The 26,420-nt window shown below is 40.7% G+C and overlaps 3 protein-coding genes across 6 annotated transcripts; all 3 read right to left on the reverse strand.

The window, feature by feature from the left end:
• Window positions 1-773: 773 nt before the first annotated feature.
• On the reverse strand, window positions 774-10,436 carry rskrb (ribosomal protein S6 kinase related b). The gene is made up of 13 exons (XM_083986229.1): window positions 10,187-10,436; window positions 8,604-8,888; window positions 8,439-8,522; window positions 6,495-6,563; window positions 5,815-5,884; window positions 4,859-4,966; window positions 3,791-3,831; window positions 3,231-3,258; window positions 2,848-2,937; window positions 2,580-2,668; window positions 2,195-2,305; window positions 2,003-2,116; window positions 774-1,894 (listed from the first exon to the last, which is right to left on the reverse strand). Exons 1-13 carry the CDS (start codon window positions 10,214-10,216, stop codon window positions 1,658-1,660), a joined length of 1,356 nt encoding a protein of 451 aa, XP_083842355.1. The 5' UTR covers window positions 10,217-10,436; the 3' UTR covers window positions 774-1,657.
• A 665-nt stretch (window positions 10,437-11,101) lies between these two features.
• On the reverse strand, window positions 11,102-17,718 carry cct8 (chaperonin containing TCP1, subunit 8 (theta)). 3 transcript variants are annotated; one of them, XM_083987103.1, is made up of 16 exons: window positions 17,533-17,718; window positions 16,956-17,046; window positions 16,758-16,837; window positions 16,511-16,660; window positions 16,171-16,351; window positions 15,976-16,037; window positions 15,756-15,893; window positions 15,411-15,589; window positions 15,005-15,071; window positions 14,837-14,924; window positions 14,624-14,739; window positions 14,021-14,092; window positions 13,753-13,917; window positions 13,356-13,475; window positions 12,486-12,616; window positions 11,102-11,398 (listed from the first exon to the last, which is right to left on the reverse strand). In XM_083987103.1, exons 1-15 carry the CDS (start codon window positions 17,590-17,592, stop codon window positions 12,509-12,511), a joined length of 1,677 nt encoding a protein of 558 aa, XP_083843229.1. In that variant the 5' UTR covers window positions 17,593-17,718; the 3' UTR covers window positions 11,102-11,398; window positions 12,486-12,508. The 3 variants fall into 3 exon arrangements, with proteins under 3 accessions (XP_083843229.1, XP_083843228.1, XP_083843230.1); XM_083987102.1 differs by having other exon boundaries at window positions 12,482-12,616; XM_083987104.1 differs by lacking the exon at window positions 12,486-12,616.
• Window positions 17,719-18,697: 979 nt separating this feature from the next.
• pimreg (PICALM interacting mitotic regulator) lies at window positions 18,698-23,184 on the reverse strand. 2 transcript variants are annotated; one of them, XM_083986086.1, is made up of 5 exons: window positions 23,128-23,184; window positions 21,621-21,939; window positions 21,151-21,458; window positions 20,957-21,052; window positions 18,698-19,229 (listed from the first exon to the last, which is right to left on the reverse strand). In XM_083986086.1, exons 2-5 carry the CDS (start codon window positions 21,927-21,929, stop codon window positions 19,070-19,072), a joined length of 873 nt encoding a protein of 290 aa, XP_083842212.1. In that variant the 5' UTR covers window positions 21,930-21,939; window positions 23,128-23,184; the 3' UTR covers window positions 18,698-19,069. The 2 variants fall into 2 exon arrangements, 1 of the variants encoding a protein (XP_083842212.1); XR_014595906.1 differs by lacking the exons at window positions 21,621-21,939; window positions 23,128-23,184 and adding an exon at window positions 20,267-20,305 and having other exon boundaries at window positions 21,151-21,193.
• Between the last annotated feature and the right edge of the window lie 3,236 nt (window positions 23,185-26,420).

Consider the following 26,420-nt stretch of genomic DNA (forward strand, 5'->3'; position numbering starts at 1 on the left):
TGTAGCTTATTGTGTTAAATAGATATTCACGTTCATTTGAATTCTATCTGAAGAACAACTGAGATTTAAACTTTTGTTTTCTCAAACTGAAGCTTTATAAAATCACTAAAAAACAAACAAGCGTATAGATGCTCAGTCTCATTTGGGGAGTGAGTATGTGTGATGTTTATTGATAGTTGAGTTGTTTTCTTCTCAGGAGAAATACCTGAAAGTGTAAGTGATTTGCTTGATGTACTATTCCCAATACAAACTGAACTGTATGCAACTTCTGGATATGTTGCAAAAGGGGATTTCTTAACTGAATACAGTCGTGCTATGAGAAGTGAAGCAGTGAAGTGTTTTGCAACATATCACTGAATGATATGTTGAAAACCATTTCAGTTCTCCCTCTCCCTTTGTTCAGGCAATCAAATCAATGCAGAGGAAATCAGCAGGTCACTGTGCATTAAGAGTTTAATATCCCATCTGTGCTACATGTTAATTACAAAAATACATTGTAACACACAACATATAACATCAAATAGCATCCAAAATATTTATATAAACTTTGTAAAGAGGAATTTATAAATTAGCATTTTTGTGAGGAAAACAAAAACAAGCTCAGGATCACATGTGTGAGGCATTCTGGGTTAATATCGGGGCATATTTTACAAAATCATAATATAATCTGATGATCAGGAAAGTGCATGAAGGTGTAATTAGAGGCGATTAAGCCTTGGACAATAGAAAAAGCCCTGTATCGATTAAAATGTTAACTGGAGACAAACAACACTTTTGTTCCCAGCCCAGATGTGTCCTGGAGTGAACATCAAGGCTGACATGGGAAAACCAGCTAATGCTCCCCTGAGTCATAGGTTATAAATGATAAAGTAGATGTTGAAGGTGAAGACTTCTTGATGTGATGTTGTGATGTCTGCATGATTTTTACATGATAGAGGAGGAGAGATGTTCCTGCTCCAACAGAGTTTAGTCAGTCTGGGGAAGGTTGAGTCACAGTATGAACAAAGATAGATTATAGATTTCAAAATAAAAATCAAAGCATTATCTTCTTGCCTCCTTCAACAGAATCAAGAAATTAGTTTCTTCTGTCGACCATGGAAACGAAGGCAGAAGCTCAGAAATACACTCACTTTGTGGTTCTGTCTGGACGTCTACTTAACTACATTGAACTTGTTGATAAAGAAAAGAGGAATTTGGTGCGTTGTCTTCAACCAGCTTGACTTTTCCATGTGGGGTGAGTCTGATAGCAGTTGTACATCATGTTCCCACCACGGCCAGTCTCTGGAAAACTGAAGTAGATGGACAATAGTGCAATCTCGCTTGCACAACTATTGAGTAAATACAGTAGGCTAGAAAAAGTGCTCATCGGAGCAAGGCAAACAAGTCAAAATAAGAAAAATGAATAGTGCTCAGCACATCACAAGAAAAAGAAAGATAAAACTCACCGATATGTGTGGGGAGGTGTTGTTTTTACTCGACTAAATAATAAACTATAGATCTGATAAAAATCCTCACCAGCTATTTTGGCTTTTGCTAAAAAAAAAAGACGTTCAACAAGGCGCACCACACCTGTGTGTAAGGGTGAATAAGTGTGCAGAAGTACATTACTGTAGGCCTTTACCTTTCCTGCGTTAGTAATCGTACTGTAAACTCAATGTCACACAAACACTTCTCTGCGTGGACCTTTTTCCTGAGCAGGCTGCAGTGGCTGCATCGGGCCTGGCAGCGGTACAACTGTGTGAGTTTGTGTGTCGGCGTCCAACTGTGTGTCCGGCGTGGCTGGAGGGCTGAGCAGTGAGTCATAGTCGAAGCCTTTGAGAGGCTGCAGAGACAAAGTGAGACCTCTTCGAGCTTTGGCGGCTCGGTCCGGTCTCTCTCTCAGCTCCAGGATCACCTGGACAGTGATGATGAGATAAAAAAAAAATAAAAAAAATAATCAATGCACTTTTCTTGCATACAGTCTTGTGTTTGAGTCGACTACATCCAGACAGACATGAGTTACCTCCACAGGCTGGCGCTGCAGCAGGGCGAGGTCAAAAGTTGTTCCATAGAAGAAGGTTTGGCGTTTGAAACGCTCAAGGGTCCTCAGACGGCGGGCGGGAGTCTTGCACAAAAGCTGCGGAGACAAACAGGTATAAGTCGAAATAATAAACACAACAAAACAAACCTAAATCCTGGTGAATGTGGTCATTACCTCGGTTATTAGCAAGGCGAATGGGGGGCTGAAGCTAAGGGGCATTTCATAGGGAAACCCCCTCACTTTCCTCAGCATGCTGCAGTGGTCTGGTTCTGGAGGCACAGGGAACTGAGGAGAGTTTCAGGTACATGAGGAAGAACAGTTATGACTGTTTTTACACTTTTACATGACAAAACATAACAATAGAAAATCCACCTGAGCCTTTTATGTTTAAATAATTGAATTTAAAATAAAGGTTTATCACTATTGAATGTAAGGTTTCCTCTGTTTTCTGTTTACAGCAAAAATTCACGCTCAGCTGTGTCACTGGAGGAGTAATCGTGAGTAACATCATCAGCTTGTCACGCAAGACGCTCTGAGGCTGCTGGCAACAAGAGCTCACCTTCCCAGTAACCAATGAGAAAAGCAGGATTCCTAGCGACCACCAATCAGCTGCGTGGTTGTAGGGTCCACCACTCAGCACCTCTGGGGCTGCAGACAGACAGAGCATGTTCACAGCACTGGATGTACTGCACATTTGTACATTAATATATTTGATTTTTAATACAATATAGTAAAAATGCAGCAAGTGCTTCTCTCTTAATGCGTTCCAGCATCTGCAGCTCTGGCAGAAATTAGCTACTGAGGTGGATTCACTGTGCGTCTCTCACCCATATATTGGATTGTTCCACAGATAGTAAAGGCTCGTCCTCCTCTCTCCAGGCGACGGGACAAACCAAAGTCAGCTAGGCGGAGGTGTCCTAGAAGAGACCATTTCCTCTGCATCATTATAAACTCACGACACATGACACATCCTCACTGATGCAGTGAAATATTTATTTATATATACAATGCCCGACATAATCTGATCTCCTTAGTGTATGTAATTGGATGCACACGCTGTTCCCTGTTCTCAGTGTTGACACATGTACTGTTTGCATTAATGTGTATTGACTGTCATCTGTGCACAGTCAGGATGTTCTCTGGAAGCTTCTGAGCTTCTGTTAGACACCAGAGCTATGCTGCTCTCTGCTGGGCACAAGCCTTTACTCACCGTTTTCTGTCAGCAGGATATTCTCCATCTACACAAAAGAGCCAAAAACACTGAATTAGACACCTAGAACTAATTATTACCCCATGAACTTGACAATAAAAATACATTTGCCTTGGTTTTTGTTCTTCCTATTATCAAATTTGAACAGTTTTAATAGTACAAAAGTCATAGAGAATCACCTGTTTCTTGAAAGAGAAAACTTTCAGAAGCAAAAGCTAATAGCTAATCAGGAAACACATGTAATTTACTGCACTTTAACTGTACTGAGATACAATTCTACTACAAGAATTATAAACAAAAGAGAGGATTTTTACTTTATCAATGAACTGACTCAAAAAATTTGAATTTACAATGTGACAGATAAGAAAATATTAATGTGAATGAAAATAAACTCTGTACTGGTTCAAAATTCACAAACTTAAGATCATTGATTAAACTCCATAAATCATATTCTGTCTGTGAAAGTTTTTCCTAAGAACCATACAGAGTATTCAATATTTAGTCAGTCCATTAACCAGAGTGGGTTCTGTTTCAATTTGGTCCCTGTGTCCATGTCTCACCTTCACATCTCTGTGGATGATCCCAAAATCATGCAGAAAGCCTGTCAGGACAAAAATATAAATGTAAATATAAATGTAAACATGTTACAAAATCGGCTCTGTCTTCCTACTACTGGCCCTGCCCTTACTTGTGGAATATCCTTTGAGAGCTCATCCCATTTTAATTAGGTGTTCTTTTATAATTACTTACAATTAAACAACTGTGGGAAATTTGATTAGGGCAAATTTGATCTAATTCTTTCTGTAGTAAAAATGGTGAAGGGTATCATACAGTACGTGGCTAGAAAAATGATTTGAACTCTTTGGAATTACCTGGATTACTGCATTAAATGTGATAAGATCTTTTAACTAAGTTCCAAGAGCAAAACACCTAACATTCACATTGTTGGTGAAAAAGTGGACCTTTGATGCTCCCTCCATGCTGCTTTGCCTTTAGGATGATGTTTTCTTTACTGAAATGAAGCTTAATTCCGCACACCTACGTGTTCTTTCCAAACAATTCAACCTGAGTTTCATCAGTCCATGGAATATTTTCTCCATGGCAAACTTCAGTGGTGCAGCCATGTATTTTTTAAAGAGCGATAGCATGGTTCGATCATTCTGCATTATGCCTTTGGAGTCATCTTAGCTGGATGCCCACGATGAGAGGGAGCGACACAGAACTAAATCATCTCTATTAATAGACAGTTTGTCTGACAGGAGATGAGTGAGTCTGTGGCCCTGCAGCTTTATGTACATCAACAGTTTTCCATCACAAGTCGTCTGAGATCTCTCTTCCAAAAAGCAAACTCAAAATGTTGCAGTGTTTCATAAATCAAAGCAGCTGCGACCCACACCTTCAGTCTTGTTTCACTGACTCCAATTAGCTTTTGTTAATGTCATTAGCTGAGGGCTTCACTTACTTTTCCAGCCTAAACTGTCAATGTTTGAATGATATTTCCAATATGGATAAAATTAATACATTGATGTGTGTGTTAGAAATAATATTCATACAATAACAATTGACTTACTTTTTCTCTAAGTGAGCAGGTTGAATCATTTCTACTCAAGTCCTTTGACCGTACTCACCGAGCGCACTTCCCAACTCAGCCGCGAACACTCGTACTGTGTCCTCCGAGAACTGACCAATCATCTGCCAGTAGGTGTACAGGTCTCCTGTGCTGCAGTAGTCGCACACTGTGGGAACAGACACAGTGTTAAAAGATGCCTCTGTCCTGTGACGTGAGTTGAAGAGGGGTAGTGGAAGTCAGCGGGATGTGGAACACACACTGGTGAAAAGAATTAGGAGAAAGAAGTACAATCTGGAAGTGAGGACGGTATAAAACAATATCCCTCTTTACTGATACGAAGTGGGCTCGGGGTGCAGAAGTGTACAGGCGTGTGTGTCTGGAGAAATGGATCACCCTTCTCTAATTGAAGAAAATTACATTTTGGATTGCTGTTACACATGAAGAAGAACAGAAAATGTTTATCTAGGCTCACACTCCATGTTCATTTTTATGATTATAGAGATGTGATTCAGTGGTGATTCACCATTTAAGCGAGCAGGGGTGTCCTTTCTTTTAAATGTGACACATGTATTCTTGCTGAGCTGCAGCAGTGTTCAACATCTGGTCCCCGGGCTAACGCTCTTTTCACAGGGGGTGGGGAAGCAAACAAACTGGGTCACACTTTCTGAGTCACTGACTGATCTGGAAAAAAAAAAGGGTAAATTCTCTGATGGAGACGAAAGGGGGCAAAGCAGCTACAGGATGCAGGCAGTGGTTGTTTGGGGTTGTGGGGTTGTAGGGTTTTGATAAAGTTTGTGTTTCAAGGTGCTGTACAAAACAAAACAAAACAAAACACAGGGAATTCAAAGACTTTACAGGAAGGGCTCTTTGTATTTTGTTCTAGGTGTTGGGTTGAGGATTGTGGGTAGACCCTGGACAAGACTACCAGTGTTGAGGTGAAAATAAAATGGAACCGGGGGGGAATTGGATAGTGGATCTGGGTTGGATTGGATCACTGGACTCTGGCTGACTCACTAATGTAGAGGTGGCGCTGTGTCTGCCAGCAGTCCTGGAGGTCATGGACAAATGGGTGGCGGACCTGACGCTGTGAGCAAAGGTCAAAGGTCAACCTGGAAAATCTCACTTATGTCCATCGATCAGATAGAAGTCCATATTTTTTTTCTTCACTGGGTCCAAATGAGATATATGTCTCTCTCACAAATTTAGTAAATCTGACATAAAGATGCTTTGAATGAGACACAGATGCATCGTTACAGTGGAAAAGGCGAAAAAATGACCTCCCACGACTATACTCAACATCTGTGGCGGTGTGACTCTATTCACAGCGTAAGCTTCAGTCTTACTCAGTGTGTACTAAACTGAATCATTCTACCAAGATTTAGAAAATGTATTCAGAGATTTATAAGAACATCATTTGCATAAAGACACATTTTTGTGGGCTTTTTTGCTCATTTTTATACCTTTTATATCCTTCAGTTTAAAAGTGTAGCTAAAAAGATGAGTCATTCGTCTAGATTCAAAAACACAATTAATAAAAGTGATAAACGATGCATTATTTTGTATCTTGTATGAATAATTGAGTTTCAAGTCCAACTACTTTTACATTAGACACCTTAGAAATGAAACGCATTAATGTCTTAAACATTCAAGAAACGTATTCTCTATAGTTTCCTGGCTCTGTTCTAGGTACTTACCTGGACTATAACTTCTTCTTTTGACTGCTCCAAGACCCCGAGTCTCAGAATCTCTGATTTAGGTATAACCTGTTGACCGACAGAAATACTGACCTGAAATAACACTACACAGGACGTACACACAGCAGGGTCATTCTATAGAAATGGTCACTTTCCTGTCCCTACATTATTCACCAGGAAAAGCGCTCAAAAGTGTTCAACAATGACACAAAATATACATGTTTTTTTGTAATTAAAGTGTTTTCTTGTTATTAAACCATGCATAGGACAGTTATAATGCACATTTATTTTAAAATATATCTTGAAAATCTTGTTAGTGACATGAATTTGGCTTGTCCCTCGGGTAAGGAGTCATGGTTCAGTGACATATTTTGAATTTAAATAAATGTTTTTCTCCTGTTTTAAAGATTATAATACAAAGGAAAGTGTTATAGCTATTTAGTATAATACTTAAAATAATGAAAATATCAATAAATAATTTAAATAATTTACAAAAAATTGCTGTCCCTTGATTTCATGTCACTGGTGTTACTATTTGTAAAACCCTTTATTTTGAAAAACTACTTCATCTCTGCAAACATCTTCTGGGGTCAAGAGTTAATTGGAGGTGTGTCCATTTTGAAGAGCACATGGTTAGTCAGCACCTTCTCTTCATATGTTGACAATGTTAAGATTTAACGAGTAATTTCATGTGAGGACTTAAGATGCGTCACTGGTGTTATAGAGTTTATAGTAAGGGGAAAGGAAATTTTATTAAAATAATTGATCAAATTGTATGATAAGCTGATATATTTACAAGTTAAGAAGTGTGGTTTTGCCTGCAATGTCCACCATCTTGAATAGGCCATCTTTTCTGTTCATTTGTCACTGGTGTTACTGTCACTGGTGTTACTGTTCTAGTTAGTAACACCAGTTTTCGTTAGTAACACCAGTGACCAGTGGGTAACACCAGTGATGATCATTAACACCAACCACCATTAGCATTTTTTAAAAATATAATATAATAGAAATATTAAAATACATTAAGCTGTAATTTATGTTGATTTATAATGGCAAGTGGTTAACTGTTATGTGACCATGTTTAAGTTGTTAAAAAAATAATACAAATGAAACATGAAATTGCTGTTCAAAAAGCTACCATTTTCATAGAATGACCCAGCACTAATATAATGTGCACAAAGATATCTCCACAATTATAGTTAAAGCAGAAGTAAGTGATATATTTGTGTTAATATAAGTCTTAAATAGTTATATCTTCCGACAGCAATCACTTACATAGAGTGTTTGGTCTGAAGCACGGGTCTGTCAGTCCCTCTGCTCTGCTCTGAGCCGAGGAGAAATCATTTATCGTATCCTACAGTTTTTATCCAATGAGGAGAGAGAACGGCATGCAGGGCTGTGTGTGCAGCCAAGGAACGCCGTGAATGTGGCGACGTAGGGACGAGGACTGTTATGGTGCGTTCAAGGAAACTCGTATTTTTCCGACCGTGAAGTCGTACCAGTTCGATCTGGTACGAGTTCACCGGTCGGAAGTTACGAGTGGCTGTTATAGTGACTTTCACAGGTAAAACAGGTCGGAAAAACACGAGTGGGTTGCCTGGAACGCTACAAAGTCGTAAGTTGTGACTTGAAGCTGTAATTTACGATTTCAAAATCCTGCCTGGAACGCAGCATTAGCGAAAACGACCGGACCACTTACTTCTGCTTTAACTTCAAAAAGTCTTTATGTTGACTTTATGGTAATAGGATCATTAAAGGTAAATTTCTGCTTAGTTTTACAGATGTAATCTTACTCAGCATTTCAACAGCACAAAACTGTATACAAGTAACTTTATGTTCCTCAGGTCTACAAATAATCACATTGTATATTACTGTGTTTGTGCAACTGGCAGCCCATTCATGGCTTTAATGACTCAAATAAACATATTTAAAAGAGAGACTTACTTTGACAGCATAAGTTTTCTGTTTGGCCTTGTCCTTCACTTTCAGAATGGGTCCAAAGGAACCTTTGGCGATGTAACCCAACACCTGGTGGAGTGAAAAACCCAAGTCATGTATTATTCAGCCATATCAAACCTTAGTGGCATCTATGTTGGGATTGAGGTCTACCTGAAAGTGTTCATGTCCAGGCACAGTTCTGTGGGGGAATTCAGGCAGGAACATGGTAATAAACCCCGGCAGACACCATTCTGCTCTCAGCTTGTCTGGGCCGACTCCTGCCAACCTCAGGACGTGTTCTGGTATCTCAGCGGACTTTCCTTGGAGCATTCGACGCTGGCCCAGACGCAGGGCAGGAGGGGCTAGACGACAGAGGCCTGCTGGGATAGACAGTCCTATACTCGAGAAGAGGCCTCGCCATCCTGATGGGAAGTCCTCCTGGCCCTCAGTGGGCCGCTGTAAGGGATGTGGGGGGGGGGGGGGTCAACAAGGAAGAATGCACCAAGAAACAGTGATGGCACTGGTAAGCAAATGGTGCTGCAGGTGTTACAACAAAGAGTATTTTATAGCATTGTGGATTATGTCACTGTCGTCTGGGACAATATTAAAAAATATAATAAAAGTCTTAAAAGTTCCAGAAACTCAGACTTTGTTAATCCAGAGACTTCATTTGACAGCGTTGGGTCACTATTATGCAAAAGCAATGTTTTTATACTGGACCTTTTGTGAGTATGTAGAATAGAAACTCATGAGCAAACAGAGTTGGTAAAATTAGGTTTATTTTCCCACTATTTAACCAGGGAAAGTTTCCTAATCATTGCTTCATATTCACAGAGTGGGGAGCTCCGAGTGCAAACACAGTTCTTCTGCTGTTGAATTGACTCTGTAGCTCCACTTAAACAATTGGGCATAGCCTATGTATTTATACAGCAAGGATCTGCAATTAGGTTCATTCATGGGGGGAATTTTTCCAGCACTGGTCAATCAAGTAGTTTGATAGAAAATGGAAATACGGCCCTATGTGTTGCTGACTTGTAGCCTGCAGTAAATTTGTGAATGATGCAAAATCTTGGGGAAAACAATGGATATGTGGTGCTCAAATTTCCATTGAAGTGGACTCTTCTTTTTTGTGATTCAACAAGAAAGAAAATATGCACAGAGAGTACTCTAATGCTGCAGTCACTCAGTCACACGAACCCTATTCCTCCCGGGGCCTTGAGCTGCAACAACAGATCTGATGCTCTGTGGAGCAAGATGTGTGTAATCAACCGTACAGGATGTTATTATCAAAATTAAGGGACACATGGACTCATCCATAGTCACTCAGCTGAAATAACTGACATCAATGGGACACTGCCTGACATCTGACCAGAGGATGGCCTATCTCGGGGTTTAATTCTGATTGATGAAAGCTGTTCAATTGCTTATGGATTTGTGTAGGTCAATAACGGAAGCGTGACAAAGGTCTTCAAAATAAGGGCACAAAAAATACAGAAAACTAATAGAAAAGATGATAATGTGTTATAATACCTAAAAATGATCAAGTATAACGTAATATACTTACAATTTAACAACAGAAATGTGACATGTTGTTCAAAAAAAAAGAAAAGAGTAAAAATAGTTAGCCTACTCGGCACCATGTTGGCACCGCGGCTCTTCCCTGTGGTTTTTGGGCAGCAAAGCATCGCCATGGAAACAAGGAAGCCTCCCTGTCTGCGTCACACCTTAGCAACCAGGAATCTGAGTGAACTCACCTTCCTGTTTTTGCTGCCGTCGGCCCCCATCAGTGAGCCAGGACATCGACCCTGTAGCCTCAGTGCGACGGCTGCTCCTCATCCAGCCGCTCACATTGTAGTGCGCTCTCCAGCCTGTCTGCTGTCACATGCACCACTGACACACTAATGTAGGCTACGACTAACAGAGAGATAACTACCACCCTGAATCAACGACCTGCAGGTGATCGGGGTATCCTGGGGAAAATGTGATAGATATGGCGACATAAAAAACAAGTTAATCCCGACTATGGGCAACGTCAGAGCAAATCCGCCCACATCTTTGCCGTCCAATGAGACAGCAACCCGATGGAGTTCAGCTCCCCCTGCTGCTCTCTGTGGCCAGACCTGCGTGCAGTAATTGTGCAAAAAATACAATGCAATTTTCTTGCCATTATCTTCTGCATATATTTTCTTGTGTGATGGGTCTCATAGTTTGCAGAGAACAAATACAGGCAGATATTATTTAGAAATAAAAAGTAGGATCAGTGCAAAATGATGCATCTTCAATCAACCTCGCCAGCAATTCTTCAGTTCACCAAGTCTAAAAATAAACGAGTGCATGCATAATTTCTGCTGCCATGGCATGTCAAAACCCACAGGGCAACATGAAAAGTAAATTCATGCATGTATGTGGTATCAACCATGAGCTTCAAGGGAAGATGCAGCTTTAAACTGAGTCAGAGTCAGATGGAAAATGAACAGTGGTTCTGGGTCATAATGGTTCCAGCTTTCATCCTAGTTTTCCTTTTTTGAATTATAGCAAAAAGCTGAAAACAGGTTAGTATAAATTAATTAAAATCTATGCTCAAACAATGGCCATGAGTATACGCAGTACTGTTTCCTGCTGCACACACAACGCACAATAAAGTAAAAAAAAAAACACAATCCAAACAATGACATGACAGCCCAAAGTGCTTTTTATTCGGGACGAAGAACATAAAAAGCAAACAGTGCGATCTGGACATTTTACTTTCACATATTACTTTGTTTACCACTGCATGGTAAATTCTACAAAATAAACCAAACTGTTGAGCTTTAAATAAACAAGTAGAAAAGGGTTTTGTGAATCCATGTGGGAGCGTTCAGGGTTAGAGGCACATCAGCGAGGCGGCATCATGCTCAGTCATCCTCGTCGAAGTCCTTCCTGCCCTGGGGAGGTTTGGGTCCCCCTGCTGGTTTAGCCATGATGATCTGAAAGAAGACAAGACAGCAGTTATTTAATCCCTGCTCGCTAAGCTCTGGGATCCAAACGGCAGGCTGTGGGCTCTGAGGCAGGGCACCAGGTTGCAAACTCTGACTGTAAAACAAACATGTTGGACAGCAGCTGGCACAGGGAGAAATAAAAAATCTGAAAACAGCATTATCCAGCTTTGTAAACATCTCGGTTTAGCAAAAATTGCAGATTCTGAAATGGCTGCCATGGCTTTGCCTTAAAATTCTCTGCTCAAATCCATGCACTATTGAACACTTTCAATAGTTATAGGGGAGATTTAAATCCTTACATATGCCATATATGGCCATTTCTGGTGATAACATATTCATGAGCACACATGAAGATACTACACTGTCATACAACGGTGTTTGAAATGAGGAGAAATTATGTAGCATATACCATGAATGCTTTTAAGACACAAATTACATTAAAAACAGATAAAATACATCCATGTATTTTCAGTGCTGGAATATTTACAACACAAAAATACAAATCTTAGAATAAGACTTGGTAAAAAGGCAGGTGAGGCAATGGAAGCTCTGATAAGAGTGAAAACACAAGAAAAGCACTGATCTAATAATCTCAGACTACACGGGCAACTGTAGAAAAGTGCAGATGTCTGATGAGGCCTCGGTGATTGTGCTACATCTTATGAAGAAAATGCCCTTCATATAACAAAGCCACAGCAGCCTCCAGCAATTCATCTCATTTACATGCTCCCTTCATATTAAAACACGTTACATGCAACCCGGGAACGTCGACTGTGAGGAAAAGAGTTCATGAGTGCATGCAGCATGCCAACACACCACACTGTATCTTTTCAGTGCAAGTTTAGTCTGCTGTGAGTGACACACCTGGGGTTATCAGAAACACCTGTGAAGTGGTTCAATCTAATCAACTTCGTAAAACATCTCTGCATCGAGCTCGGTATCACACCCGGTGTTATTAGCGGTGACAGGCAAAAATACACACGTCTCTCCATGGCCTGTGAGTGACTGAGCAGATCCGTGCGAGTCCAAAAAAACAACAAAAGAAAAAGCCACACACATTCCAGGACCTACTGACAAGAGGGCGTGTGTGTGCACCCTCTAATGATGAGTATCAAAATGATCGGGCTCCTCGTCCCAACTGTCCTTGTCCCAGTGGCCTCTCTGCTTAGGAGTTTTGGGTCCTCCTGCAGGCTTAGCCATGATGATCTGGGTTGTGCATATGTACACACATACTGACATTAACTACCAGGAGCTACTGACTTGCATATAAAAGAACATTAGTTTTGAATCACATTCACAAATACAAAGAAAAAAATTGAATATAAACCATTTATATGACTGAAATGATCAGTCTAACAGTGTTCCTGTACAAACCTGTAGCACAAAGCTGATGGCTATTGACATGTGAAATATCATAAGTATAAGTTAAGAACTGGATATGATACCAGATGAAAAAGTGATTAAACTGTAGGAATATTCTGTGGCAAAAGTTATTATGTTAAGAATATAATCACATCACTGACTCTAACCTTTAACATACGTATTTATAGGAATAGAGATCATTTTCAATAGAAAGAAAGAGGTTTTATGTTCTCAGTCAGTGTAGGGGTTACTATATAAAATCATTAAAATAATTTGATCCATCAAAATATCTATAGTGTTTGTTATTCATCATTATGCTGTGAACTCTTTTGTCCCGGTCAGGATACTGTAGAAAAGATTATTCATTTTTCCCCCAGTGAGCTTATTATAGTGAGTGATATCGATCAGGATGCTGAACTGACCCTCTGAAGTTATGTTACCATGGTCTACCCAATTAAATATGACCTAGCATCATTTTTACCAGGAAACCCGAGTTAAGCCGAGTTAAACTTCCTAACCCAAGAATTCAAGGTACATGTTATGTTATGATCATTATGTGTGCAGTGAGTATTTGTACACACACCTGGTCGACTCTCAGTACTGTGATGGCAGCATTGGTGGCCATTTTGATGCCCCAGTGTTTGACCATGTACGGCTCCAGGATACCAGCTTCGAGCATGTCCTTCACCGCGGGGCCTTCTCCCTAAACATGACATCCGTCTCATCAGTCGTCAGATAAAACACACAAACAGGCAACTCAAGATACCCTACAAAAAATCCTCTTTTTTTCTCTTACAGCAAAGAGCCAATATTGGTTGTGAACAAGAAGCCTTCTTTTGGCTAGTTTTACTTATTTTCTATTAGGCTGATTGACATTATTTAAACTGATAAGATGGTCTAATATGAGCTGGACTTTCCATACAATACATTGTTCAATCAGTTTGTAATGAAGTCATTAAAGTGTTCCTGTGTTCACGCACCTCAATGTCAAAGCCCATGTTTTTGTTTCCCTCGTGATGAGCAGCGTACAGCTTAGAGATGAGCTCGCTCGCCTTCACACCAGAGTTCTCAGCCAGAGCACGTGGCAGCGCCTCGAAGGCTTCAGCAAACTTCTTGATGGAGTACTGCTCCAGACCAGGGCAGGACTACACAGGGGGGAAAACAGTCACACTGCAATGTATCAGCCAAACAAACAAACAAACAAACAGGGCTAAAAGAACGGCCTGTTTCACTTTAATATCTTCATACCTCTCCATATGAGGTGATCTGTTTGGCCAGCTCAATCTCAGTGGCTCCTGCTCCGGGTACCAGGCGCTTGTCCTAGAGACAGTTAAAAACACAAAGTGAAGCTGCTGTAAACTAATAAAGTTGTGGATTAAATGAATGAATAATCAACTTTGTCTCAAACATTTGAATTATTTTCAATTATTTCAAAGCTCAAATTGAAAAATGACACTATCAAGAATAATACTGTTTTAATTATGAATGAATCTAGTGCACTACAAAATGGTTGGAATACTTTCAAGATGTGGTCATGTTATAACTGTGTATAGCCCACATAAACAAAGACCGAACCGCCATGCTTAAAAAGGGGAAGTATTAACAGGCCTGCTTAAGGCACAGACCAAAGATTTGTGTGGGCAGTGTCAGTCTAAACAGAGACGGGGGATGGATGGTGTGTGTGCACTGTACTACGTCCTATTGAGTTGCAGTAAAAAAAACATTAGTACCAATAAAGTATCAACAGTGAAATAACTTTAATCTCTTCTTAATTTTCTGCACATAACCTTTATTTAAACTACTTAACAGAGGTATTACAAAATCAAACAATGATCCATTGTGCCGACTTACCCTGACCAGAACCTTGAAGGTGTTGACTCCATCATCTACAGCCCTCTCAATGTCGTCCAACAGGTTGTCAGTGGAGCCTCTGATCACCACCGTTGAGATGGCGCAGTCCTCTTTCTCTGAAATAATCAAAACCAAACACGTTAGGTCTAGAACAAAAAAAAAAAAGGTTCAATATGAAGCTTGACCAGACTGGAGCAAAGAGCAAAAGTTTACCATGTTTGAAGACGACCACCTGAGTGTCGCCCAGCTCTGTCAGGTACACGCTGTCACAGCGACCCATCTCATCTGGAGTTGGAGCCGTCTGAGAGTGCAAAAGTGTGATTTTAGTTGATATAATGGTTCGATTCATTATGGTTCAGACATCTGACCTGAATGACTCACCATCCTGGGCAGTGCCACAGCTCCCACAGTCTTACACAACCTCCTGAGGTCCCACTTGGAGTTAAGCCTGAGGAAGAAGAGGAGGATTTAAGGCTCAGAAGTACAAGGTGCAACTATATTAAAAACATGGTAATCATCAATAATGTGGACTTTTTTCTCAGATGCCATGAAGTTACAGACTGATGCAAGGAGAACCACACATGGTGATTAAAATATCTGCTTGTCCCAGAATGTTCCAGAGCCATTTAACTCAAAAATACTTTTTTTGACGACTTTTTTTTTGCATACAAACTCAGGGTGGAGGGTTGCTAACTAATACAAATTATGTAGTATAGGTTAAAGACTTTTAAAAAGGGTTAAATGTTTTACACAAACTGGGTTTCATCACAGGTCCTGCTGGTCTTACCTCACCACCATGAGCTTGTACTTGTTGGCGTAATGCAGCGCCATGTCGGCCACTTTCCCTCCTGTTACTACCACGGTGGCGCCGGCCTCCTTGATGGCCTTCACCTGGGCCTCCATCATGTCCTCCTCTCCCTTACTGAAGTCCATGAGCTCCTGTGCATTGTTTATCAGCACTGTGCCCTTTGAAAATAGTGAAGACCACAATTAGTAACATAATAAAAATCGTGATTTCTTCTCTTTTCCTCTGAACCCTAAAAAGTAGCTCACTCGCAGTCGCAACTGGACTACCACTCTCAGATTTCCATAAAGAATCAAAAAGAGACATAATCATTATAGTTTCCATTACCTTGGTCTCTGTCACCATGCTGTCGAAGGGGCAGGAGAAGACTGCGATCTTTGCTTCCTTAACAGATGTGACGTCTCCCTCTGCCTCCTTTTTAAACACCATGCCATGAAGCATGGAGGACGCCGTCACGCCACAACCCTGAAGACACCACAGACATTAACTTACAGAAACATCACACAACACACATATTACACTATATTCAACAGATGAGATCACTTACCAAAATCTTGCACACTCTGACGCTATCAACATTGAAACTGCCGGACTCTGGGAAGATGGACACTGCAGCGCAAAACCAACACAGACACGATGACCGTCAGGGAAAACAAGGTTTATACTGCCACCAAGTTATTTTTGTCAAATGATAATGGTCACAACCCCAGATTAGTTTAGGTAGTCTGATCTGCTGACTCACCACAGGCCTGTGCGATGAGGTCAGCAAGGAAGTCCTCATTGCCATACTGTTTGCTCATGACTGCTGTACGGATCAGAGATGTAGCCTCTTTAACATCGTGCAGGTTCTTGGCTGAGGAACATGTGCAGTCTGGAAGGATCTCTAGAGTCTTCTTGCACGCCATCTCATAGCCCTCAATCACCTGTGTAAAGGTAACAGTGACATTTAGGCATCAGCTGCAAAAGCATGACTGAATCCTGCTATTTAATGCCAACATTTTAACCCTAGCTGGTCTATGACAACATATTCTGAGCAGTATGGTTTGTCGTGATGATGACGACCAGTGTCAGCATCTATTTACCTCAGACACAGACAGACCCATCCTGAGCAGCTCTTCAGCCTGCTCCAGCAGAGCTCCAGCAAAGACCAGAACAAAATTTGTACCGTCTCCGACTTCCTGTTCTTGCATGTGGGATGCCATTACAATCATTTTGGCTGCTGGATGCTGCACCTATAAAACAACACACACAGAGGAAATCAGTTAAATCATATTTAATAAAATGTATACAGTATGGAGTGTGTTGCACAAAATAGTTCACTCAGCTCACTTCAAGCTCTCTGAGAATTGTTGCAGCGTCATTGGTGACAAACAGCTTCTCCAAGTGGTTGATGACCATTTTGTTCATACCTGAAAAACATTACAGTTTAGTCTTCACTGACTTTGATGTCTTTATCAAGTTAAAAAACAAAACAAAAACAAAGACTTCATTCAATTATATGTCATGTTGCCGGAGGTGAGTGCTTACCATTGGGGCCATAGGCGGAGCGTGTGGTCTGAGAAAGCTCCTTACAGGCTCTGATGTTACGGAAGACTGCCTCTTCAAGCCCTGAATAGTGCTGAATCAGACCACAAAACATCTCAAAAATCACATTTCAATGGTCTTAAAGTCACAGGAGTAATTAATGGTATTCTGCATTATACCGATTTCACTAGATAAACACTTAGCAGGGGGGAAATCTAAGACGTAATGAAGATCGGGCTGACCCAAAACAGGAAGCATCAGCATCTGAGAGATGAGGTGACAATCAAAGCCTCTAGTCATCCCTGACAGTCAGATAAACGCTGTCTGGGTGTGACTGCTGTCTGACAGTCTGCATCCACCGCTTTACACACTCAAATATGTTCAAGTGCTTGAGGGGACTGTTATAGACGCAGAAAGCAGCCCCCAGTCCATGCTAGCAGCCCAGCGAGGCCCGGCTCCTTTCTAGAAAACTCTCCGCACATGACGCGCTAACTCAGGGGCTAACGCTAACTAGCATGCTAGCTCAGAATAATTCATCCAAAGCGAGAGAAAGTGCCGTAACGTGAGGATTTAGACTCACCTTGGCGCCATCCTTCAACATTTGGGCAAAGCCCGGAGCTTTGGGGACGTGAAGGGCCATTTTTTCGGATGTTTAGCTGCCCGGCGATCCTGGAGATGGTAGCCGCGGCGTGGGTTCAGCTCTGGGTACAAAGCCGGAGAGACCGAGGGAGGGGCGACTTCAGCGAGGCGTGGGGCTGGCGACGGGGAGCGGCGAGGGTCAAACGGAGCGACTCGCGGTTTATTCTGCCTGCAGTGACCCCGAAGCACCACTAGGGTGCACTGTTGACCAAATGGTTCATATCCAAAAATACACCAGGAGGAATGTTTACTCCATGGCAGAACTTAAATCTAAGATATCTGTCAAAGGGCACCTGTTTTGACCAACAATTTAGTGCTCATTTGTTACAAAGGGGTGTTTTATCAAATTGCTACAAAAGACAAACACAGAAATAGCAGGAAAAGCAGTGCTATTTGAGAACTGTGAAGCTGCAACCAATGAGTATTTGTAAAACAATGCACAACAGTTATTTTTTTTGAGAAGCGACTTCTTGTTTAGTTTTTAATGTTAGAAAAAAGAAAAAACTACTAATATGAATTTTCTCTAAATAAGTGTGCCAGTGCAATTTATAACAATACATTGTATTTGATAAAATATGAATGGGAAAAATATGAAGCTCATATCATTATTCTGTAGAAATTTTAACGTTAAGAGTAACACCATCAATTATGTACACAATATAAACTCAGATTACTTGAAGAATATGTTTTATTATGTGTATTTTTTTTTTCACATTTGGACGCAATATCTCACTTTGGCAGATGAGAGACATTTTGCTTTATTTGACACTGTTTGCTTGACAGTCGCTAAATGCATGACCTGGTGAATATGGCTTTATAGCATCATCTTTGTCGTCGGGTAACGAGCCATCCCATCTTTCCCATCACATAATCAGATGATGTGTGTACAATATTGGCGCATGAATCACCCACAGGCCATCAAAAGTGCTGACCTATTAAATCCCATTCAAATACTATATAAAAAAAACCCTTTCATAGAAAATACACTTTACAATTTGGCATAATCAAATGACATTTAAAAAAAAGGTGTAACAAATGTTAGTAACATCATTGCATACATACAAAGTAGAGGAAGAAACACTCCCTCCGTCAGTAAATTCAGAGTTAGTCCTGCAGATATTTTGGTCTCATGCAGCATCTCTTTTAAACTTGATTTCGTGAACTATCAGAAACTTTCTATGTAGAGTAAATACATACGATATGTTAGTATTCTGGAAATGTAACTAAGACATTTGGTTGTAGCAGCTATGACAAGTACAAACAGCACAGAAATCCCTTTGGTAGCTACACAACTAGCTAACCTGAGAAAAGTAAACACAAGAATGACACACAACACAGATATATATATAAAAAAAAACAAGCTGCCACGTAATAGTCTCCCAATACAATGACAATACTACACGTAAATGCTCCAATAATAATGTGAATCACAGCTACAAAAGGTCCCGTGTTTTTAAATGCGCACACACTTATATAATTCAGTTGGGCTTGTAAACAGTGTTCACAGCTGTGTGGGCCCAACCTCCAAGTGTGTTTGAGAGGTTCGTGGCTCGACGTGTGAGGTTCGAGCGGCTGAGTTTCCCGCTGGGGTCCAACTTCCTCATCACTGATCCTCCAGGACGTCCCTCTGTTTTGGTTCTGCAGAGAAAAAGAACAACGATTACCACAGGAAATTGTCTATTCTCCTTCTTTTGTTATTGGTTAGTGTTATAAATGTAGATTAACTTAATTTTGTGTACTAACAGTTGCCATATGAATTATCTTTTTCTTATCGATATCATCTTCTTAATTAACAAAATAAAGGCAAATGATCAGAACACAATGTACATTTAGAAATATGACTTTCCAAATGTTTTAATTAACGTCTATAATTTGGACAAAAAATATATAGTTTCTTAAAGGGATAGTTCAACATTTTGGCAAATTGGCCCATTGCCATAATCCATATAGTTTTAGAAGTAGGTTCAATACTTTTAATTGTCGGTGCGAGATATTTCTAGAACCACCGAGCAGAGCCGCGAGCTGCTCAGAGCTACGCTACGGAGGCTCATAGGATTTCTTGGTTTCCCTCATCAAACTATTAACATTAATCAAATACACAATCCAACAACTCCAAAACGCTCTCATGGACAAGTTGTGACCTGCACATTCACCACGCTATGAGATAATAACGGAACGTTACCAGACTGTGTTTTTTTCGAGACTACTTGCCGAAAAACTGCCCCAGACGGGAACGCGCATCAGCGGTTTTGCACGAATTTGCCTCGAAAACAACTCCCCCCGCTGTTCTAAAAATAGCTTGCACCGACAATTAAAGGTAACACACCTACTCCTAAAATTTTAGGGATTATGGCAATGGCCCAATTTGCAAAAATGTTGAATTATCCCTTTAAGGCTTTTCTTAGGCTTGCACACATACTGGTAAGGAACTGATAAGGCGACACAGAACAAATCGATCTGTAAAGCAAAAGGGTGCAAAGGAGGAAGGAAGCTTGAGTCCGATAGAGAAGATGAGCATCCTGTGCTTGGACAATGTGAGTAATTCATCAGCCACAAAAGAGCAGCTCTTCAAAGAAAGTTGCAATTTCAGACGCAGAAGCTCATGCATCGAATGTCATGCACTTTCGTATCACAAAAACTCCTCTGGTTTTAGTAGCACGTTTGTTTGGATTTACCTTCTTCCCTACTCCATAATAAGGGAATAGTCGAACTGCCTGTCGTAGGAAAGGAAAGCAAATTTGTGTTTAAATTCCCACCAGCTGTACATACATACAGCAAGGAAAACATGTGGCTGCATGTAATTCACACTGGTAACGGACAAGGTCACCGTGCAGGAGCCTCTCAGCTTTCCACAGTGTATCAAATTGTTTCTGGCTGCTTTAACATTTTGAAAGTCAACACAGGAAGTGATGCAAACATACTCCAGACTCTCTCAAGCACATTTTTGTCATTTCATCTGGCCCCAGTTCCCACAGCCATAACCCTTCTCCTCCCGCTGTTCCCCACCCCTCACTCCCTCCTCATCCGAATACCAAGAGCACAGACCCAGATTCAAACTGAAGCGGGAAGAATGTGGGTGGGTCGGGGGGAGGGAGGGAGGTCGGGGGGGGGGACCAACAAGCTGCCGCGGTGGACTGGGATTCTTTGGGTGGGAGGGTGAGGAAGCACAGGGAGACAGTGTCATTCCTGTGTCTCCTCTATACAGACCATGTATGAACAAAAGGAAGTGGGCCTGTGGTTTCCTCAGATATGAACAACACATACAGAGACAGATAAACAGTACTTTAACTGCCTTTACATTCATTCACCCACAACAACAACAAAAAACAAAACACATTTAACACAAAATGAAGATTTTATTTTACCTGTCATCTCTGCCAATTATATCGTCAAAGGCTTTGGACAGATGTTTGAGCCTCCTGAGTCCACTGGAGACTGAATCCAGGTCACGGTCAAACTTTCTGTTACAGAAGAGAACACAAAAAAAACTCAGAAACAGAATTAAAAGCAAAACGTGAACAGCAACTTCGCAGTTGGTAAATCACACAACAAGACTCACAGCCTCTGGTTCTCTGTGTTGGGTGAGGCAAAGGGACTTCGTAATGCAGCCATGCGGACCAGCTGCCTCCTGCCTCCTCCTGTTTTCACCCCCCGTACGCGGGCCTCGGGGGTTTTCCTCCCCCTGGAGCCTGGCGTCCGCCCGGGCGTGCCCGCTGCTCTGGGGGTGCGTCTCGGTGTCACAGCCCGGCCAGGTGTGCGTCTTGGGGTGCGAGAAGTTGATGCACTAGCTTCCTCCCCATCACACGTCCGTCCTGGGGTGGCTACCAAACACTCCTCGCGTGAAAACTCCCTGTTCCTCTGCAGCTTCTGGGAGAAAGAGGAATTGACACAAAGATGAGTCGGAGGGGCAACTGACTAATAGATGCATATAGCTTTAAAAATGAAAAGAAAAACACTTGATTTGGAGTAGACTGGCACCTCCATGTCCAACTCAAGTAAAACCAAGTAAAACCAGACAGACTCATCTACCTGATACACTCCAGTGATGGAGTTGCGAGCAGTGCGGGTAAGTCTGCGGACCGTGCTGGGTTTTGGTTCTTCCTTCACGGTTTCCCAGGTCGGATTTTCAGGGAGGGAGTTGGTTTGGACGGATCGCAGCGGGAGCCGCTTACGCAAAGACATTCGCAGGGAGTTAAGTGAAGATGAGGACCGAAGCTTGCGGAAACGGTCTGGAGCCTCGGGGGAGCTCTCTGCACCGTCGGACTCATCCAGGACTGTGTGAGCCCGCCAGACTCCCACCACAGCTTTACCAACTCCATCCATCACTGAAGACGCCATGTTGACTGAGCTGAAATAAGACAGCAAAACAGCAGAGAATATTTTACAATAACAATAAAACACATGTTGAAATTTAAGTGCTTCACACAGATTATCAGAACATAAAGATAAAGCCCTGGAACAATCATTTGGAAATTATTGCCAGTTTCTTTCTATTACAAAAACAAAACAAAACATGATTCACCAATACCAGTGATGAAAAATTATTGATAGTTAAAAGCAGAAAACTACAATATACAATTGCAGTCAAAGGTTTGGGGGGCCTAAAATAAATATCCAACAGGGCTCCAGACTGCCCCTAAAATTTGAGACTGTGCAAGTAAATTTTTCATCTACTTGCGCCTGTGAAAACAGTAAATTTGCTATTTTTCGTTGAAATGTGGTTGGGGGTACTCAAAGAATCTGTAATCTGTCATTGCAGGTGTCAGGCACATGCAATGTAGGATCATGAATGAAAGGGAATTGTGAATATTTGCTTTGAAAGTCCATGTGCAGTGTGCACCCCCTAAATTTTCTACTTGCACTTCTAAAATTTTAAGTTAGAGGTCACTGGGCTCCTAGTAAAAAAAAAAGTTAGTCTGTTTAACATTTTCTTCTATTTCAGTACAGCCTAACTTTTGAAGAATCAAGTAATGCATTGTGAAGTATAAGTAAATAAAAAATGAAATATGCATTTAGAATATGATAAGATTGTAAAGGGTCGACAGCATTGTGTTTTTTTTTTAGATTGAATAAAATGAAATATGAAAGAGAAAATAACCCTTAGGAGCCCATACAATCGAGCAGTTGTGTTAGTAAAAAAGTCCAAGGCTATTGTCTATTGTCTGGCCAGGATTTCTTTCTTGGCAGACTGCCCTACCCTTTCTAGAAAATCAATGGAGGATGGGTTCATTCAAAAACACTACCAGAGGAGGCAACAATAGCGATCTGAGGATATCATTTAGGTCAGAGATATCAACGTTAATCACATGTTTTCGCTATTATCAACAGAGGTGTGTTTAACGTTATGTCTTTCACACATAAACAAACAAACAAACAAACAAAAACCTCATGTGCCCGTGAACACACCGTTAGCTTATCTTCGGTAGCCCATTAACGTTAACACCGAGCTAAATCTTCGTTAAATAGTCTGCCTCATTAAAACAACACATACTAAAAAAAATCTGTTATCCACTTGTATCATGAGCCGCTAGTTTACCTGCAAACGGAGACTGTGTCCTCTGTGCTTCAGCTCACTGCGGCAGCGGCTGCTGCGGTTTCTTTCTTTCTCGGTTTGAATTTGGCGGCGACCACAGAACCAACGCACACACGGCACAGACCACGCCCCCCACGTAAGGGACCCCAAATGACGTAATACGTACGTCCATGGCTACGTCGTTGTAGAGATTCTTCTTATGGTATTTTCTTTTTACAGTCTATGTATTTTCTGTAATGTTTAATAATTTGAAAGAGTTTTGACTGTTGGAAAATCGTGTTTGATTTAATGTCAGTACACTTCATGTATCAGTTCTATATTTATTTTGGAAGGCAAGTCAGTGATTTTCTTTCTTTCTTTCTTTTTTATTAGGCTATTGTAAGTCTATGAATTACATTTTTACAGAACTTATGTAGCTATATAGAATTAATATTAGCTGTTCATGAAATTGTAGCTTCAGTGTCCTTAGAACTAGAGGTTACTGTAAGCTCAACAATCAGGAGAAGTATCAGCTCCAATGTGTCTGATGGCTGTGCACCCTTCACAGATGTGCATAAATTGCACCAGATTCCCTCACTGAAGGTAACAAACACCATTTGGTAAACTGAGATAATTTGTACTAAACAGGCCCTGACTTTAACACTTGCCCACTACACCTACAAAATAAAATGTCTCCTGGGATGGTGGCAGTGCCTTTTAGGCCTGAAGCTGAGCTGCCTGAGTTGTCATGGCCTATATCAGCAGGAGGTGGCAGGGAACAAAAGAGGTTATTGTGATTAAAATGTGTTCCGTCACTCTTTGTTCTGACTCTGACCAAGCTGTCTGGACCACTAACTCACAATGTGCTCTTTTTTTTTATTTTTTTGCATAGACAGATTAATCAGCTACTGGCTTTTGCCTGTTCCAACTATTGTTGTATTGGCTTTTAAAAATCCACAGTTGGTCGACCTCTACTTAGAACGTAAATAGTTTATTTTGTCATGTCGACTCTTTGCAGATTCACCGTATACACTTTATCTTCTTCTTCATACCTCTCTGCAATATATACTTTCAGGTTTTTCTAAGCACAGTTAAATACACAACGGAAGAAATCAAATACAAATGAGCAGAGCACAGACTATGTACAGGTGTCACACACAGTTTTTATGCTTCAGTCTAATGCAATAGTCTGTCAATAACAAAGATAAGCTTATCTTTGTGAGCTTACAATGTCCCATTTTTATTGCCTTGGCATGAGACAGATGTTGATTCAACTTGGCAAGTTTTCAGGCCGTGTCATTGGATTGTTACATATTGAGAAATGTTTGTAATTTCTTTCTGCCCCATTTATGATGAAGACTAAATCTTCCATAATATTGTCCAACCCTATATACATCTCAGTGTAAATGGCTGCTGAAAGAAAATTAATAACTACTTTAATATAATAAATACACAAGTCTGTCTGTCTCTTGGATTGACACCAACAGAACAGAGTGGGTACAAAAAGGTCAATGAATAGATTTGTTCCTTGCTAAACTCAATAAAACTTTTCATTTTTTCCCATGAATATTATTCTCTGTCTTAGCACGTTCACATAAAATGTAATTACAATACACAGGAGGGGCTTCAAAGTGTCCAGCAGGTGTCACCGTTCACCTGCATGTAAAATGCTTCCAGGCACCAGTGCTTTGAAATCTTTGTCTTTTTGGCCATCTATTATGTTTTTGTCAGGGGTGATTATAAAGTCATTAACAAACCAGTGTTTCCACTTTTCTAAATATTTAATCTACCTGTTATTTTGTCTCATTAAACAGTTTGTGGTGAACCTGTGTACTGCCAAAGAGGTTTGGGGAATTAAATCTGGATAAAATGGGTTCCAGCTTGACAGCAGCACCCTGGTGTGAAACAAAGCAGAGATCATTGTAATAGTTTAGGGACAATGAGAAGATACAAAGGGGCCGTTTCTCCATGATTGGGAAGTCAATGTGGAGGCCCCAGATGTTTCTTTTGTCTCAGTGTAGGAGTCTGACTTTGAAAAACACAATGAGATGTCTTTTCAAACAAATGTTTAGTAGCTGAGGATATCCCAATAGACACAAATTAGACATTTCCATTTTTTATCATCACTGACTGGACTAAATGGTGAAGTCTGAGACAGAAAAATGTTCAGTGGTGTTGCAAAGCGCTGGGAACAACCCAGCAGCCTCTTTTCCGATAAAACCGATGAGTCAGACAATTAACATGTCCTCGTATTGTATATTTGATCACCTCTTGAAGTTGATATCAAACCTGCGCATTCTTGTCAAACGTGCTCTTGTCCTTGATTGGTATTGCGCTGTTTTATGTGAACCTGTTAAGTGTCTCTTTATTGGTAAGAACACAAAGCTCTAGACCTTGACCCTAATGACACGGCAAGTTCCGATCCTTTTGTCTCGTTAAGAGTAAATGTATAACATGATTTTAACAAGCCTGGATTATATTGTCAGGAGTCAGGAGTTAAAGTTCATTGCAAATGTGAAAACAAGGATTTCAGCTCTCAGTCTTTAGATAAACAGTTACTAAACGTGCCTGTTTATTCTGTTGTTCTTTATAAAAGATGCTATTTTTTGTCAGCTAACCCTAACCCTTAATTGTAGGCTATCATTTATGATTTGACAAGAGCATATAGGATAATATGTAATAGCCTATGTATGAGAAACCTACGGAAATGAGTTATGATATTAGCATGTTTTATGCAAATTTCTCCCATTTGTTGAATAGAGGAGCTCAATCACTGACAACATTAATTCACTGCCATCAAACCATGACTCTCAAAGGGGCAGGTGATCTTATGGCACTTTAATTGAAAAGATACATAACGACACAGAGAAACAGGTGAAACTGACAACCCACTTTTGCATCAAAGGATCAGGATGCATCACACAGTTAAATAAAAAGTTTAAGCATCATCTCAAGGTCTTGTTGCAAACTTCACAGATCCTGCTGCAACAATCCAGTAGCTAATCAATAGTTAAATAAATGACAGACAACTAGTAGACTACAGTAGGTAGGCAAAGGACATATTAACAAAAAATGCTCAATTTGTTTTATTGTTTAGAGTTAAATTGGTAACACTTATGTCTCTAATGGTAAACAAGATGTTCGACCAGCAGTGGCCAGTTAGCTTAGCATAGCACAAACACTGGAAACGGAAGAACTAGCCTAGGTATTAACTCTGCCCAGTGCAAACAAAACACACCTACCAGTAGCCTACTTTTAAAGCTTACTGATTAATATTGCACCCAGGTCTACCTATGCTCTGTTGGCCTGGTCATTGC

The sequence above is a fragment of the Trachurus trachurus genome, assembly GCF_905171665.1.
Source record: "Trachurus trachurus genome assembly, chromosome: 14".
NCBI lineage: Eukaryota > Metazoa > Chordata > Actinopteri > Carangiformes > Carangidae > Trachurus > Trachurus trachurus.

What these genes read in the sequence shown, in the direction of transcription:
- rskrb (XM_083986229.1), bottom strand. Translation starts at nt 10,216, where the DNA reads ATGGGGGCCGACGGCAGCAAAAACAGGAAG. An exon ending in TCATCCACAGAGATGTGAAG is followed by an intron (nt 3,259 to 3,790) that starts GTGAGACATGGA and finishes TCTTTTGTGTAG; the next exon opens with ATGGAGAATATCCTGCTGAC. An exon ending in TCGCCTTGCTAATAACCGAG is followed by an intron (nt 2,117 to 2,194) that starts GTAATGACCACA and finishes TTGTCTCCGCAG; the next exon opens with CTTTTGTGCAAGACTCCCGC.
- cct8 (XM_083987103.1), bottom strand. Translation starts at nt 17,592, where the DNA reads ATGGCCCTTCACGTCCCCAAAGCTCCGGGCTTTGCCCAAATGTTGAAG. An exon ending in TACAAGCTCATGGTGGTGAG is followed by an intron (nt 15,072 to 15,410) that starts GTAAGACCAGCA and finishes CTTCTTCCTCAG; the next exon opens with GCTTAACTCCAAGTGGGACC. An exon ending in CAGTACTGAGAGTCGACCAG is followed by an intron (nt 12,617 to 13,355) that starts GTGTGTGTACAA and finishes TGCACAACCCAG; the next exon opens with ATCATCATGGCTAAGCCTGC.
- pimreg (XM_083986086.1), bottom strand. Translation starts at nt 21,929, where the DNA reads ATGGCGTCTTCAGTGATGGATGGAGTTGGTAAAGCTGTGGTGGGAGTC. An exon ending in AACACAGAGAACCAGAGGCT is followed by an intron (nt 21,053 to 21,150) that starts GTGAGTCTTGTT and finishes CTTCTGTAACAG; the next exon opens with AAAGTTTGACCGTGACCTGG. An exon ending in ATAATTGGCAGAGATGACAG is followed by an intron (nt 19,230 to 20,956) that starts GTAAAATAAAAT and finishes TTTTCTCTGCAG; the next exon opens with AACCAAAACAGAGGGACGTC.